This window comes from Aquarana catesbeiana, unplaced genomic scaffold (assembly GCF_042186555.1).
Source record: "Aquarana catesbeiana isolate 2022-GZ unplaced genomic scaffold, ASM4218655v1 unanchor237, whole genome shotgun sequence".
Taxonomy (NCBI): Eukaryota; Metazoa; Chordata; class Amphibia; order Anura; family Ranidae; genus Aquarana; species Aquarana catesbeiana.
This window is the reverse complement of record NW_027362665.1, coordinates 573085-590520: the sequence shown is the minus strand read 5'-3', so window position 1 is coordinate 590520 and position 17436 is coordinate 573085. Positions and strand designations below refer to the sequence as shown.

At 44.2% G+C, this 17436-nt stretch overlaps 1 protein-coding gene across 1 annotated transcript in view; it reads left to right on the top strand.

Moving 5' to 3' along the window:
* Window positions 1-17436, top strand: part of LOC141122060 (uncharacterized) — a 396180-nt gene that overhangs the window by 348175 nt on the left and 30569 nt on the right. The window contains exon 13 of the mRNA XM_073611856.1: window positions 284-1605. Within this exon, the coding sequence (XP_073467957.1) occupies window positions 284-1605 (1322 nt within the window). The remainder of the gene's footprint in view (window positions 1-283; window positions 1606-17436) is intronic.

The window sequence follows — 17436 nt, the reverse complement described above, 5'->3', positions numbered from 1 at the left end:
ATTGGCTTTTCTCCAATCAGCTGATACCATTCCAGTCAGTAGACTGTCTGTAAAAATTAGGAATTAGTCCTATCTGTTGTATCTTATACAATATGTTGTACATTACATAGTCCTGACTTCTGCTCTCTCCCCTCTACCCACTGCTATATATACACATAATATGTATTCTCTTTTGTTACACCCATTTCCTACCAGCTGGACATTTTATATCTGATGATTTGATTGGAGCACAGCAGGAACCAATCTGCTCATATCTAGTAATAATCTTTTATTCCTATTTTAGTAGATGGACGGGAGATGAGGAAAACCTCAGAGGATTGTCTCACTTTGTCTCCAGACTGTAAAGTAGAAGATGAGGACATCACACAGTATAGTCCAGGAGAAAACCCGACTACCTCAAATGTCCATCCGGCACCACACAGTGTAGATGGACCATCGTATTCCTCTTATCCTGAGGAACCTCAGACTGTGAGGGACGGTGCCGTCCTTCCAACAGAGAAGAGCTTTTCCTGTACTGAGTGCGGGAAGTGTTTCCGTTCTAAATACCATCTTATTGTGCATATAAGATCTCACACAGGAGAGAAGCCGTATTCCTGTCCTGAGTGCGGGAAATGTTTTTCAAAGAAGTCCCATCTTTACACACATCAGAGATCTCACACAGGGGAGAAGCCGTATTCCTGTCCTGAGTGCAGGAAATGTTTTTCACAGAAGTCCAGTCTTGACACACATCAGAGATCTCACACGGGGGAGAAACCGCATTCCTGTCCTGAGTGCGGGAAATGTTTTTCAGTGAAGTCCAGTCTTGACATACATCAGAGATCTCACACGGGGGAGAAGCCATATTCCTGTCCTGAGTGCGGGAAATGTTTTTCAGTGAAGTCTCATCTATACAGACATCAGAGATCTCACACAGGAGAGAAGCCGCATTCCTGTCCTGAGTGCGGGAAATGTTTTTCAAAGAAGTCCCATCTTTACACACATCAGAGATCTCACACAGGGGAGAAGCTGTATTCCTGTCCTGAGTGCGGGAAATGTTTTTCAGATAAGTCCAGTCTTGACACACATCAGAGATCTCACAAGGGGCAGAAGCCGTGTTCCTGTCCTGAGTGCGGGAAATGTTTTTCACAGAAGTCCAGTCTTGACACACATCAGAGATCTCACACAGGAGAGAAGCCGTATTCCTGTCCTGACTGCTGGAAATGTTTTTCAAAGAAGTCCAGTCTTGACACACATCAGAGATCTCACACGGGGGAGAAACCTCATTCCTGTCCTGAGTGCGGGAAATGTTTTTCAGTGAAGTCCAGTCTTGACATACATCAGAGATCTCACACGGGGGAGAAGCCATATTCCTGTCCTGAGTGCGGGAAATGTTTTGCAGACAACTCCAGTTTTAACAGACATCAGAGATCTCACACAGGGAAGAAGCCGTATTCCTGTCCTGAGTGTGGGAAATGTTTTTCACAGAAGACCAATCTTTACACACATCAGAGATCTCACACGGGGGAGAAGCCGTATTCCTGTCCTGAGTGCGGGAAATGTTTTTCAGATAAGTCCAATCTTTACCAACATCAGAGATCTCACACGGGGAGAAGCCGTATTCCTGTCCTGAGTGAGGGAATTGTTCCTCACTGAAGTCCTGTCTTCCTGTACATCAGGGATCCTACACAACCCTTGAGGTGTATTAGTGCCTTGAGTGCGGGAAATGTCTTCTATATGAACGTTGCTGGACATCACATCTCTCATGTGGGGAAGAAGCACACCCTGATATACACCTCAGATATACTCCATGGCTGATCTTCATCATGTAAGAAACAGTTCATAAGGAGATCAGAGATCACCAAAGACATGGATGAAGTGTTGTAAAATGGATGGGCGGCTCATACAGGTCTGGTAATGTACTTTTATGTCATGGCTTTCTTCCAGGTCCGCACCCATGCACGCGCACACCCAGAAACTTCCACTGTCATTGGCTGCAGCACAAGTTTGTCAGCAGGTCCCAGCCAGTGATTTTGCCCCGTACCCTGCTGATCACCTGCAGCCAATGACAAATCACTCTTGTGTTTTATTTTGTAAACACGGGGAGTTATCTTGTGATTTCTTCTTTTCCCGAGTCCTTTTCGGTTCAGGAAGAGAAGAGAACATCACACTGTGAGTATAATCACCACACTTTACACCCACACACCTTAAATTGGCACATTTAACTCCATTGAATGCCCTCATTCACCCTTTGATCACCTCTGTCACCCAACCAGTGCCATTAGTATTTTTCACCCATCGCTGTATTAGCGTCACTTGTTATATCACATAGCGCAAGGGTCAGCTAGCATTAGATTGCCCGCACACTATCTCACTCACACTATAGGATCCTGATCACCACCATTACTAGTATAGTGTCTGTATGGCTCAATATCCTGATCATGAACAGAACTATATTAGTGTCCCCCCTTAGTATAGTGTCTGTATGGATCAATATCCTGATCATGAAGAGAACTATATTAGTGTCCCCCCTTAGTATAGTGTCTGTATGGATCAATATCCTGATCATGAACAGAACTATATTAGTGTCCCCCCCTAGTATAGTGTATGTATAGATCAATATCCTGATCATGAACAGAACTATATTAGTGTCCCCCTTAGTGTAGTGTCCCTAATAATGCAGCGTTAGAAGGGTCAGCCCTTCTGCCCCAACAAGTGCAGTGTCAGTAGATCACCGGCACCTCTGATACATTGCACACATAGCTGCAGTGTTAGGAGAATCAGGCCTGATCTCTTCTAGCACTAGCAGGTAAGTTATTTGTGTAGCACCCTGGAGTTTAGGCAGGGAGATCCTCACAAATTTACTTGCCAGGAGTAGTTATCCTGGTTAATTGTTAGAGATCTATTGATTTCTCCCTAAGTTTGGCCTTGTTGCACTTTTCTACCACTAGGTGGCCGGGCACTTGGTGGTACTAGATATGAGAAGGACAACCCAAGGTCAGGTTATGGGTATATGGAGTATCTCAGCCAATGGACAGGGGTTTTCTTGAATCTCTTGACCTGCTGGGAGAACCTATATATTGAGGTGGAGTCAGGTGATTGATGTTCGGTGCCACCTGGACGGCTGTCTAGGTGGATGTGTGTCATATGCCCCCTGCTGCTAGACAGGAGATTGGGCCTATCCCGGGCACATCTGACTGCTAGACTGTCTGAGGTCCTATCCAGAAGTAAGTGAGCAGCGCAGGGTTGGCACTGTGGCTTGCAGTCCAACCAAAAGTGACCGTTCTGCTGGCCGGAGAACCTGTCAGAGGTAGAGGGGAAGCTGTCACCACTAAGGGACCAACCACCTTATTACCAGGGACCTCAGTGAGTAATGGAAGCAAGTACCGGAGCAGTATTCTCACCGAACGAGCATGGTGGAGAATTAGGAAACTTCAGGCAGTGATCAAGCCAGGGACCCAACCAGCGGAGGTGACACTTGTAGAGCAGCCTTGTGTGTCAAGCCAGGGACTGAGCAGGACAGTGAAGTGAAGCTTGAGAAGTATCTGGAGTGCCAAGCTAGGGACCCAGCAAAGAGGCGGGGGTGACGCTTGAGGAAGATACCACCATGAAGATTGGAGAAGCTCAAGGGATTCAGAGTCAGTGAATCAGAGGGTCTAGTGAGAGACCGGGAGCTCAGTGGGCTGAAGAACAACAAGGAGAAGTTGTAGTGAAGGTGAAAGAACTGTTATGCTTTGTGTTAGGAACTGTTAAAGACTGTTGCCATAGGAGACAGCATTCCTGCACGTGCAGATATGGCGTCTTGCTGGATGCCTTTCCCTGCGCGGCTGTCCTAGTAATGAAGTCTCAGAGTCTGCTAATTGAACTTGCAACTACATTAGTGTGTCCTGGCCCTAACCCTCTTTCCCCCAAAAAGTTTGTAAGAGAAATAAACATCTCTTTTGCATTCAAGAAGTGTCTGGCTCCCAATAACTTCCACCTTGCACCCATTATGCTTCATAACCAACCATATACCGAAGGATGTCAGCTATCTCTGGCCCTGGAGGTTCTCAGTAGACTGAAGGAGGCCGGAGACCTTGCTACATTTGTAGTTGTTCAAGCAGTCGTTGACAGCCAGGAGCTCTTTTTCCCGTGAGTCACACTAGGTACCTGTGAATTTAGTGGCCAAAATTTCCCAACAAATGTACTCTGGTGAAGAGGCCTACAGGATTCTGAGTATGACAGCTGAGAGCGAAGGAGGAGTCCTCACTGACAGAATCAGGCTCTGAATACAAACCTGAATAGAGCAGCGGCACCCTGACAGGGAGCTCAGAGGATGGAGGAGAGGTCCCTGCTAAGGTCAGGCATACCCGACCCCGGGTAGATGAAGTGCTAGGAACACTTCATTTGTCTTATATGTAGCAGGATGCCAGTACTAGTGCCCCACTACCTTTTGGTGAACTGGCAGGCACCAGCAGCCTAGTACATCCTAGTCTTTTATATACCAGGACAGAAGTATTTCGTGTTGACCTTGTCGGGTCCCACAAATGGAGTCCAAATTGGTGAGGTGGCTAGCACTAGTATTATCCTGCAGACACCAAGAATTCAACCACAGACCCATAGAGCCCATAGTGTTCTTCCAGATGTGCTTGTGCAAGTCCTGATTATCAGCCCACAGATTGTGCAGCGCTCGTACTTCCCCCATTCAATGCCCAACCTGGAATTCAGGTGGAAAAAGCAAATTTAACAACTCCCCTAGATTTTTTTTTTTTTGGTGTTTTTTACGGAAGATCTGTATCGATCGATTGTGAGCTGAAGGAATTTATATACACAACAGTACAGACAGTTCACATTGGAGACCTATCAAGGTTTATAAATGTAAAACTTTTTTGGGCCTAAAACTCAACATGGGCGTTACTAAAAAGAATGAGCTGCGATCATATTGGTCCAGAGACCCGATTCATCATATGCCCGTGTTCTCTGCTGCAATGGCCAGGCATAGATATGAGATGATAATGCATTTTATGTATTTTAGTGATCACACACTTTGTCGTCCTCGGGGTGACCCTGAATATGATCAGCTTTACAAAATTCCGCCCCTCATAAACTACCTCTCCCAGAAATGTTCAGATGTGTATACGCCCCAACAAACCATCTAAATAGATGAGGCCATCATACATTTCACTGGTCACCTTCCAATCAAACAGCATCTCCCCAGCAAGCGTGCCAGATCTGGGGTCCAAATGTAGAAGCTCTGTGATAGGGCCACAGGCTATATATGTCATTTTTTTATATAATATATAAAATCCAACACAAACACCGCTTTACATTAGTAAATTAACCACAATCTCTGGGAAACCTTCCCTGGACTTCCGGGTCTAGGGAGTCTGTGTAGCCCACGTGACACTTTTTAGACACAATCTTGGAATTGGCTCATGGCACCGTGTAACTTAAATGCCGGGGCTTCCCCCAACGACTTGTAAAACATCCAACTTAGAAAGGAGGAGAAAGCCTGCTTGAGAACTAATGAATTGTTCGCAGTGAAGTGGAAGGACAATTAACCACCTTAATACCACCTTAATACCGGGCACTTTCACCCCCATCCTGCCCAGGCCATTTCTCAGCTTTCATCGCTTTCACACTTTGAATGACAATTGCGCGGTCATGCTACACTGTAACCATGTGGATTTTTTTTATCATTTTCTTCACACAAATAGAGCTTTATTTTGGTGGTATTTAATCACTTCTGGATTTTTTATCTTTTCCTAAAAAAAAAAAAAGCAATACAGCGCAGCTGCGATCGCCCCGTGGGCACACAAGAGCGGCCATTCTTGGCGCCATCATATGACGTCCCCCCAGAACGAGAGCCGCCCCATCGTCATTTGACAGCGGGGCGGGCGGCTAGTGGTTAATTCCATTAATGCAGAAACTATGGTTCAAATTTGCACGGTATCTGATGTAGTTGAAGAGCCTCTCTGTGTCCACGAATATAATCTTTATATGGGAGGGGTGGACTTCAATGACCAGATAATGAAGCTCTAATTATTTTCCCGTAAAGCCAGATGCTGGTACATATATATATATATATATATATATATATATATATATATATATATATATATATATATATATATATATATGTGTGTCTGTATACAAGTGTCTGTATATTGTCAGACCTATTGAGTTTAAAATAAATTAATTTGTAATGGTCTAAATATATTATTTTTAAATGTGATTCTCTGGACATGAGTAGTAGCCATCTTGTTCAAAACATTTTTTTAAGAGATTAAACAAAGTTCACTGTCCTTAGAGAAGAGATTTTCATAGGAAGGTTTTAAGGCCTCACCATATATTCTACTAAGTTATAAATTATAAATCCTTGTCAGTTAATCAGTTAAGGCATTAGCCAAGGAGGCCCAATGTTATGTTAAGAAATCAGAAATTTTTGGGCCCCTTACACAGCTTTAGGCCTGCCCCCCCCCCCCCCAGCCTGACCACCAACATTCCCCAGGGCTTGCCCACGGGCCATCCCACTGAATCCAAACACCGGCCACCTCACCTGTACACACTCAGCCCCCCTCAATCCTGTATATATGTCAGCCCCCCTCAATCCTGTATATAGGTCAGCCCCCCTCAATCCTGTATATAGGTCAGCCCCCCACACACCTGTATATATGTCAGCCCCCTCACACACCTGTATATATGTCAGCCCCCCTCAATCCTGTATATATGTCAGCCCCCCTCAATCCTGTATATATGTCAGCCCCCTCAATCCTGTATATATGTCAGCCCCCCACACCTGTATATATATCAACCCCCCTCAATCCTGTATATATGTCAGCCCCTCACACCTGTATATATGTCAGCCCCCTCACACCTGTATATATGTCAGTGCCCCACACACACCTGTTTTTATGTCAGCCCCCCCAACACATCTGTTTATGTCAGCCCCCCCAACACATGTAGATATGTCAGCGCCCCAACACACCTATATATATGTCACCCCCACCTGTATATATGCCAGCCCCCCCACAACCCTGTATATATGCCAGCCTCCCCACACAAACCTTTATATGTGCCAGCCCCCCACACAACCCTGTATATATGCCAGCCCCCCACACCTGTATATATGTCAGCGCCCCCCTCCACATGCTTGTATATATGTCAGCGCCCCTACACACACACCTGTATATATGTCACCCCCACCAGTATGTATGCCAGCCCCCCACACAACCCTGTATATATGCCAGCCCCTCACACAACCTTGTATATATGCCAGCCCCTCACATACACAAATCTATTAACACACAAGGCTCTGGCCCCTCCCTGTACACAAACAGCCCCCCCTCCCTTTCCCTCACAGCCCCATTTGTAAAGAAGATCTTCCTACCTGGTCCCAGCCCGTTTTCACAAAGCTAACATGTTGCTGAGAAGCATTGTGCAGATCACATAGTAGCCAGAGGTGGCAGTAAAGAGCTCGATGTCTAATCTCAATGAGACGAGAAGAGCAGAAGCTGTGAAAACGTTTCTGTAATGCACAACACGGCTCCCCTTCACCCGTCCTGCCTTCTTCTGGGGCCCCTTACAGTTGTGACGGCTGTACCCCCCTGATGGCGGCCATGGATAAGGGACTCCTAGGTTTCAAATAACAGTGAACAGACATTGGGGCTGATTTACTAAACGTTTGCGCCGTAAGTTGAGGCGCACGGCGAGGCGCAATGTACATTTTGATATTTTCGAAACGTTTGCGCCGGTAACACATCGCTAATCCCCATTTACGAAAGTAATCTCGGGGCACAGGAGAGTGCGATCAGTGCGCCACTATGGACATGGCGCACGGCATCTTCAATTCAAAATGAAAAGAAGCTGGAAGTGCCAATATTATGGGGGTGATGTGAGGAAGTTTAGTAATAACTGCACAAGTAACAAATATGCCCAAAATAGAATGAGAAAGTAACTTTTGCAGAACAAGCCTGCTGTGCCTGCAAGTACGTTTAGAACTGCGTGAGATCAATGTAAGCACTGCGCATGCGCAAGCGTCTCTTGCGCTCGTTCAAATACGTTTGTTTACTGTGCAGCCAAAATCTTAGTAAAAGTCAAGCAACGTAAATGCAATTGTGTGGGTTGAACGGGCGCAACTCTAATCTTGACAATTTTTTGTTTACGCTGGTTCACCCTTATGTATTTGTTTAAGGATATTTGCACACAGGTCATGTTAGCGTGTTACGTTGCCAACATGTGACATGTACCTTGTTATATTTATGTAAAAAGACTCTCACTCCTCTAGCTCCTCCTAAAAGAGCATTTACCTTTCCCCCGCTAAGGCACATGATTTCCTTGGGCTAACTTTTGCTTTTAAAGGGGAACTCCACACTCCATTCTCCAATGCTCTTGTCTCCCCTTCTAATGCATACATTTTATTTGGGCTAGTTTTTGCTTTTAAAAGGGGAACTCCACACTCCATTCTCCAATGCTCTTGTATCCCCTTCTAATGCATACGTTTTATTTGGGCTAGTTTTTGCTTTTAAAAGGGGAACTCCACACTCCACTCCATTCTCAAAAGGCTGTGAGCTGCCTTCACCAATCCAAACCACATCCTTTTTCAGAGCAAACAACAGGGCCAGCTAGGAAAGGGGCGAGAAGAGCGATCGCCCAACCCCCTCCTGAACCATACAAGGCCACATGCACTCAACATAGGTTGGTGCCTTTGGGGCATGTTGGGCTCAGCCCAATACCAACCACAAAGCACCTTGTACCCACTAGTTTAAAGGGGCTTTCCACATTCTGTAAAGCCCCCCTGTCTGTAGCCCCCCACAACCCCAGCCTAGGGTTGTGTGGAAGAGGACCTTCTCCCCCTGAATATGGGAACAAGGTGGTTGACTTTTGGGGTGCCTGAGCCCCTCCTGCCCCCAAGAGTACACCCCCTTTCATGGGCTGGCTTGCTGTGTTTGGCTAGGGGTTTGGGAGGGGCACAATATTTTTTTAGTTTGGGGTGGGTTTTTTTCATGTGTGGGTTCTCATTTTAAGCCTTAACAGACCCAAATGGCCTTGTATGTATTGGGGGGGCAGACTATTTTTTGTTTTGTGTTAAAATCTTGCAGGTGCAATGTCGATTTGTAAGTTTGCTCTAAAGCCGTACATCTTTGAAGCAGTATTTTGGATACATGCTACAGATGTACCACTTTATAGGCAGAGTAACCCCCCCCCCCCAAGTTACTAGATTTTAATCAATTTTGCATTTTTAAAGGCACTTCTCCTTGTTTCATGTTTTGGTGTTGTCCAAATTGGTGACATTGGTGATCTATGTCCCTCAGGATGGGACCTGGGCCCCCATACCCATTTTAAGGCCAATAACTAGAATATAAGCCAGCCAAGTGGGGACTAGCAAAATTAACAAGTCAGTTTCCATAGACTGCAATGGTATTTGTTGTCTAACTTTTGCCCATGTTAGGCTCTTTGTTTGCCCCCCTGGACCAGGGGGTGTTTGTCTCATCTTTAATTTGGTAGCATGCTGGAAGATGTGCTTAATTTTGGACAGGGGGTTGGCTTATTTTGTGCTAGCTGCATTTGGGTTGTTCTGGGAATGCTCAGGGACTTAGATTTTTTTTCTGTGCCTTTTGGTGTGTGAAATGCATTTGGCTTGGTCTGGGCATGCTCAGGGACTTTGGTTTTTGTGTGTGAACAGCACTTGGATGTTTCTGGGCATGCTCATAGAGTGTGTTTTTTGGGTTAGTAATATAAGGACATCCTTAACAGGTGTACCCACTTTGAAGTTCAGTCTCTACATTGGGTGAACTTGCGTTTTGTGTGTTTCATGGACTGTACATGTGTTTTCAATTGCCTCATTAGCACACAAACCTATTTCATATAAAGCTTACAGATAGCATTCTTTACCTTGCCTTGAAAAGAGGCAAGATTGTGTGTGTGGGGGCGGCAAGAGAGTACATTTGGGTGTTCTTATCGAGTTTGTAACACATGTATTTTCTCTTTGTATTTTATTTATGTTTTTGCAAAACAGATTTTTTTTTACTTTGGTTTATTGTATTTTTTGGGTGGGGGATATTTTCCCCTGAAATTATTTTGATGTTGTCAATGTGTGTCGTTTGTAGGTTGTTCACTTTGATTTAATTGTCTGTGCTGCATTATTTTGCAAAATCTTTCTCAAGATGTTGTGAAAATTTTTAAATCCTTAATAGATATCCATTTGTGGGTGCAGTTCTTTTATCTCCTGTTAATTCCCAATGCAAAATGGTCAGACCTAAAAAAACATATTCTGTTAGTGTCTCAAATTTAACCTACATGTGTTTTTTGCTTTCATTGCTCTTTTCCAAGTCCTGTTTTGGTGACCAATAAAATTTCTTGCAAATTTTGATGTTTGTGTTTTTTGTTACTGTTCGTGCAACAGATTTCCCAGCTGCAGCTTAACTAGGCTGATTGGCATTGGAAGACAAAACAGGTGTGATTTGTCAGTTACTTTCCTGGTGCCTTCATGTCACCAAGAAAGGAAAAATTACAGAGCGGTAAGTATTCAATTTTCCTTTTTAGCACAGTGGTTCTCAGCCTCAGTCCTCAAGTACCCCCCCCCCCCCCCCACCAGGACATGTTTTGTGAATTTATCTCATCTAAAATAGCTTTCCAAGATACCAAGCCATTGACTGTGATTTAAAGCACCTGTGCAAGATGAAGGAAAACCTGCAAACATGGCCTGTTGGGGGTACTTGAGGACAGGGTTAAGAAGCACTGATCTAAAATCGAGCTCAAGACAATCCTATTCTAATTGTGAACATTTGAGGGAAACCAAGTGAGTGTTAGAACCCTTCTTTGTCTTTTTTAGGTTGGACTTTGTGTCCCTTTTCTTAAAATTGTCTTCACTTCCTGTCACATAGCCAAACAGGAAGTGAGGGTAAAACCCTGTCTTTTCTTGGGGACACACAGGTCAATCTAACTAGTGTCCACATTAAGCAAATTGCACTCTAGCACTTTGTGGTGTACACCCCAAATTATTAGGTAGTTTTAGGGTTTAGTAAAGGCAAATCCACTCTGCAATACAAGTGTAGTCGCTGTAAATCTGAGGGGAAGCACTGGTGATTTTATCATCCAATCATGTAGAAGCAAAGATGGTGTATTTTTATCTTCCTTGCATGTCCCCCTCAGATCTCCAGCAACTGAACTTCCAAGTGCACTTGCAGTGAAAAGTAGATTTGCCTTTAGTAAATAAACCCCAAAGTCCAAGATACCTAATAATTTGGAGTGTACACAGCAAAATGGTAGAGAGCAATTTACCTAATGGGGAAACTATTTAGATTGACCTGTGTGTTCCCAAGGAAAGACATTGGTAGGGTTTTACCCTCACTTCCTGTTTGGCTATGTGACAGGAAGTGAATAAATTTGAAGGAGAAAGTGGCAGAATTTGGGAGGTGTCTTCACCCTATTAGGGGTGCAGACATCCCCAAAAACTGACCAGACTTCTAATCCCTCTGCACTCTATCCCCAAGCAAAAATAAGAAAGGATTTCATTTAGTTTAACTTTGCAAAGACACATTCCTAAGTATAACTGTGATGCATGTCCATGGCCCATTTAGACCTTGTTTAATAGAAAACACCAGTTGTCTTTCACTAGAAACATTTGTTAGTCCAGTCCTGGAAATCTGCATCTGCTTTACTATTAATTTCCCTAAAAATTGGGTTTCTGCAGCTAGATCAGCCAAATGCATCTAGATGTGCGACCGCCGTGTATATGAGATGCGCGAGTGCTGTGTGCGTGGAGGTATGCGCATATGTGGTTCTCGGAAAGCGGTGGCCAGAATGACATCATGCCCCCTACAGGAAGTGACTTGTACTGCTGCTAAGTTCTCTGCGGAAGAGATGATCCTTATTTGCACATTAAGAAAAAAATTTATTTTTTTAACATGGGGTGGTGTTTGTGTGGGTGCCTAACACACATTCATACATATGAGGGCCAATTTAGACAGGTTCCGGTTTAAAGCATGTTTTTAGAGTATGGACGGAAACTGGAGTACCTGGAGGAAACCCACGCAGGCACAGGGAAAACATGCAAACTCCAGGCAGATGGTGTCACAGGCGGGATTAAACCAGCTACCCTTTTTGCTGCTAATTAAAAGTGCTAACCACTACACCACCGTGCTGCACAAATATGTATCTATAGATGTAGGTTCTTGTGTCCACTTGTGAAAATACAAGGGGGTCATGGCACATCTAAAGTCCAAATTTGGCACTTAAGATGGTCATGCACTATATGCAATCTGATTGGCCAATCTCTGCACAACTCGATATTTCAGAAAAATAGGTAATAAGAAGACGCACTTGAACAATTAATTCAAATTTTTGGAAGTCAAACAGGTTCTTGCACTAAATCAAATTTTTCAATTTTTTTTAATTTTTCAATTTTTTTAAGATTGCAGTGTATGGTCACTTTTAAAGATCAAGATCTGAAAATATTAATTTCTTGGGTTTAGGAACACTTTTCTGTTCTTTGTAATGTATTGAAAGATTTGTGTAAAAATAGAAAAAAAAAACATTTCAACGAAGTAATAGGAATGAGATTAGCATCAAAAGGGGTAATTAAGTGAGAACAACTACTAATTGCCTAACAAGACACATCCAATGAGATGGGCGTGCGCTATTATCAATGAGAAAACAGCCGTTACCTTGGCAACAGTTGCTGTTTACATATTTATTATCACGTTGTGGGTCTGTGTGCTCCGGTTCACACGCCCAATCAATGATTTATCCGCCGCAACAATTAAGGTATGAACCGGCGCAGTAAATCAGCCCCATTGTGTGCTCGGGTTTATACTGTCAGTCAGTGGAAAGTGCCTATAGTGCTGACAAATACAACTACTGCTTACATCAGAAGTGACAGTTCTGTGTATCTGTGCCTCCATGCTTAGAGTGAGTCTTACTGCTGGAAATACTCCTACTACAACCGTCTCTCCGGTAATAAATGTTGTCGGGGTTATAAAGTCAGTACATGTGATTCCCTCGGTGAAGCCACTACACCCGACACCCGCTTACACACCGCTAAGAATAGCGGCGCTTTACCACCGACGCTGCCCCCGCCCCAGTGTGAAAGGGGTCTAACGGTTATGTTCACATGTAGGTTAAAGAGGTCAATAGTCAGGTATTATCAACCATTCCCAATCTTCAGCTCATAAAGGATTATTGCATGTAACATCTGGACAGTGCTAAGTCATTTTGTTAGTGAGAGAATGACAGCAGAGGTATAGCATAGCATAGGATGATTTTACAACATAAACACTAGATAATATCCTGCAGCCTCTGCTACATTCAAACATATTAGCATTTACAATGTCAGCTGTACATACTAGTAATACACTGCAAGTTCCTGTGGGCAGAAAAACCTACCTGACCAGCCGGGCTCACCTCCCGCTGTCAGGTATGACCGTTCGGGGCTTTCACTGGTCTGGGGGCAGGGCTCTCACCAGTCTGAGGGCAGGGCTATCACCGGTCTGGGGGCGGGGCTCTTGACAGTCTGGGGGCGGGGCTATCTCTGGCTCGGGGGCTCAGGGGTGGGGTTCTCATGGGTCCGGGGACGGGGCTCTCATAGGTCTGGGTGAGGTGCGCTCAGTGTTCCCGCTGGGTTTCTCTGCTGCTCCGAGCCTCTAAGCACATTCAGGCTGCATGGGGCAAGGCAGGGCAGGGTCAAAGAGTCAGTGGAGCTCCCGGCCCCGCCCCTCCCTGCTGACAGAGCCTCCCTCCCAAAGCTGAGCCCCGGTGGTCGGGAGGTGTAACAGCAGACCAGGCTCAGGCAACACACAACAGCGTGTGTAAGGCACTGCCGAGTGAGGCGCTGCCGGTGCCACTAGTTAAAGGCAAAGCAGCACACATAACTTCTACTTCATCTGCAATCTACACTGACACTCTGGGGGGGTTTCAACCCCCAAACCCTCCCATATATACGTCCTTGTGTATCTATACACAGGACTAGGGCTGCAACTAACGATTATTTTCATAATCGATTAGTTGGCCGATTATTGTTGCGATTAATAACCTTAAAAAAAAGTGCGGTGTATACCGTATTTATCGGCGTATAACACGCACCGGCGTATAACACGCACCCCAATTTAGGAGGGAATTTTAAGGAAAAAAAAACTTTTAGGAGGGAAGTTGAAGGGAAAAAAAACTTACATTTAAATGCCCATCATTGCAGCCTTCTCAGTGCAGCCTTGTCAGTGAAGCCTTCCCCAGTGCAGCCTTGTCAGTGCAGCCTTGTCAGTGCAGACTTCCCCAGTGCAGCCTTGTCAGTGCAGACTTCCCCAGTGCAGCCTTCCCCAGTGCAGCCTTGTCAGTGCAGACTTCCCCAGTGCAGCCTTGTCAGTGCAGCCTTGTCAGTGCAGACTTCCCCAGTGCAGCCTTCCCCAGTGATCCCAGCCATTCTGGGCTCCAAAATCGCCGACCGCGATTTGAAAATGGCGCCGCCGGCGCCGAAATACACAGAGACGGTCCTCGGCTCTTTCCGGCGGCTCTCGTTCATTTTCGGCTCCACTCGTAGTCCCGAGCGGAGCTATCCGAACCTAGCCGAGTAGGTTCGGATAGCTCCGCTCGGGACTACGAGTGGAGCCGAAAATGAACGAGAGCCGCCGGAAAGAGCCGAGGACCGGCTCTGTGTATTTCGGCGCCGGCGGCGCCATTTTCAAATCGCGGTCGGCGATTTTGCAAATGTGACAGGTCGGGATCGCAGGGGATCAGCGTATAACACGCACCTGCGATTTTCCCCTGGTTTTAAGGGGAAAAAAGTGCGTGTTATACGCCGATAAATACGGTAATTTAGTTAATATGTAAAGTTTAAAAAAGGCAATTTATTCCTAAATATCAATACGCAGGGGTAAATATAAATAACCAACTATATGGTTAGGGAGTAAAATCTTTAATCCTCTCTGAGAATAACAGACAGAAGAGATATATTCTATATACTATTAGAGGTTGAATCTGGACTCATATCAAGTTTTTTTATTTAAAGAAAAATAAATTCTAGACTGTTTTGCAGATTTTCAAACACAACTGTAATATTACATGCTTTTCTGCAGCTTCTCCATTGAAGTTTTGCATTGAAAAAGGTCCTTGACCCTTTCCAAATACACAGCAGCTGAAAAAAGCATAGATGTGAACGTTAAATGAACTGTAGTGCATTTCTGCAAAAAGCACCAAAAAACACATAGGTGGGAACCAGGCCTAAGACATTTAGTAACATAATGGAGTTAAAAAAAAAAATTAAAAATTTGTTTTTTTACTGTGCAACAGTGAAAGTAATATTTACAGTAGAGATAATTTGCTCTTTTTGTACTATATAGGGCTAATTTTAGCTTTTTTAACCCCATTATGTTACTGGCCGATTAATCGATTATGAAAATAGTAATCGATTAATTTCATAATCGATTAGTTGTCGATTAATCGATTAGTTGTTACAGCCCTACACAGGACTGTATATGACATGTTCCTGACCACCACACTCTATACACAGGACTGTATATGACATGTTCCTGACCACTGCACTCTATACACAGGACTGTATATGACATGTTCCTGACCACCGCACTCTATACACAGGACTGTATATGACATGTTCCTGACCACCGCACTCTATACACAGGGCTGTATATGACATGTTCCTGACCACTGCACTCTATACACAGGACTGTATATGACATGTTCCTGACCACCGCACTCTATACACAGGACTGTATATGACATGTTCCTGACCACCGCACTCTATACACAGGACTGTATATGACATGTTCCTGACCACCGCACTCTATACACAGGACTGTATATGACATGTTCCTGACCACTGCACTCTATACACAGGACTGTATATGACATGTTCCTGACCACCGCACTCTATACACAGGACTGTAAATGACACGTTCCTCACCACTGCACTCTATACACAGGACTGTATATGACATGTTCCTGACCACCGCACTCTATACACAGGGCTGTATATGACATGTTCCTGATCACTGCACTCTATACACAGGACTCTATATGACATGTTCCTGATCACTGCACTCTATGCACAGGACTGTATATGACATGTTCCTGACCACAGCACTCTATACACAGGACTGTATATGACATGTTCCTGACCACTGCACTCTATATACAGGACTGTATATGACATGTTCTTGACCACTGCACTCTGAACATAGGACTGTATATGACATGTTCCTGACCACCACACTCTATACACAGGACTGTATATGACATGTTCCTGACCACTGCACTCTGTACACAGGGCTGTATATGACATGTTCCTGACCACCGCACTCTGTACACAGGACTGTATATGACATGTTCCTGACCACCGCACTCTATACACAGGGCTGTATATGACATGTTCCTGACCACCGCACTCTATACACAGGGCTGTATATGACATGTTCCTGACCACCGCACTCTATACACAGGGCTGTATATGACATGTTCCTGACCACTGAACTCTATACACAGGGCTGTATATGACATGTTCCTGACCACCGCACTCTGTACACAGGACTGTATATGACATGTTCCTGACCACCGCACTCTATACACAGGACTGTATATGACATGTTCCTGACCACCGCAATCTATATACACAGGACTGTATATGACATGTTCCTGACCACTGCACTCTGTACACAGGACTGTATATGACATGGTCCTGACCACTGCACTCTATACACAGGACAGTATATGACATGTTCCTGACCACTGCACTCTGGGCCGTTATTTCTGGTTATCTCTAAACTGATGACCTGTAAAGGATTTAAAGCGTTATCTATGAGCAATTATGGGTACCAAAGATTTTCCTCATTGCACCGACACACAAAATATTTTTTTTCATTTAATACATATTTTTTTTATAATTTTACCTTGAACAAGATAGCAATAAAAAAATGAAAAATAGTAAAGGAAGAAATCCAATTGGTCAGTAAAATGACTTGTCTGGAATGTGGAGGCGGAGTCATTATTAATTTGTGTACAATACAATACACAACGTGTTACATTATTATAACAAAGTATTGTAGAAAAGATCACACCATAGAAAATGAGGGAAAGTAGAAAATAAACCCGGTTATGAAGGTGAAATTTGTGTACGAGGAACACCTTAACAATTGCCACCATTTTATTCTCCAGGGCCTCTGCTTTCAGAAAATATATGTTTGGGGGTTTTATCTAATCTTCAGGCCCAAAATCTCCATATTACCATGTGTGCAAAAATAATGGAAAACCAGCTCTGGCAGTGAAAGGGTTAATGTGAGCTAGATGGGATCACTCTGCTGTGGTCACACTCTAAACATTAGAGCTCCCCCTAGCTGCAGCCTGGTAATAACATTGATAGGAGGTCTATTCATTTATCTGCTACATACCTCCCATCATTATATAAACGTCTCCTGACATTTAGGGGTCTATTCATAAATAATTTACATAATAATTCACCCAATGAAAATACATGTA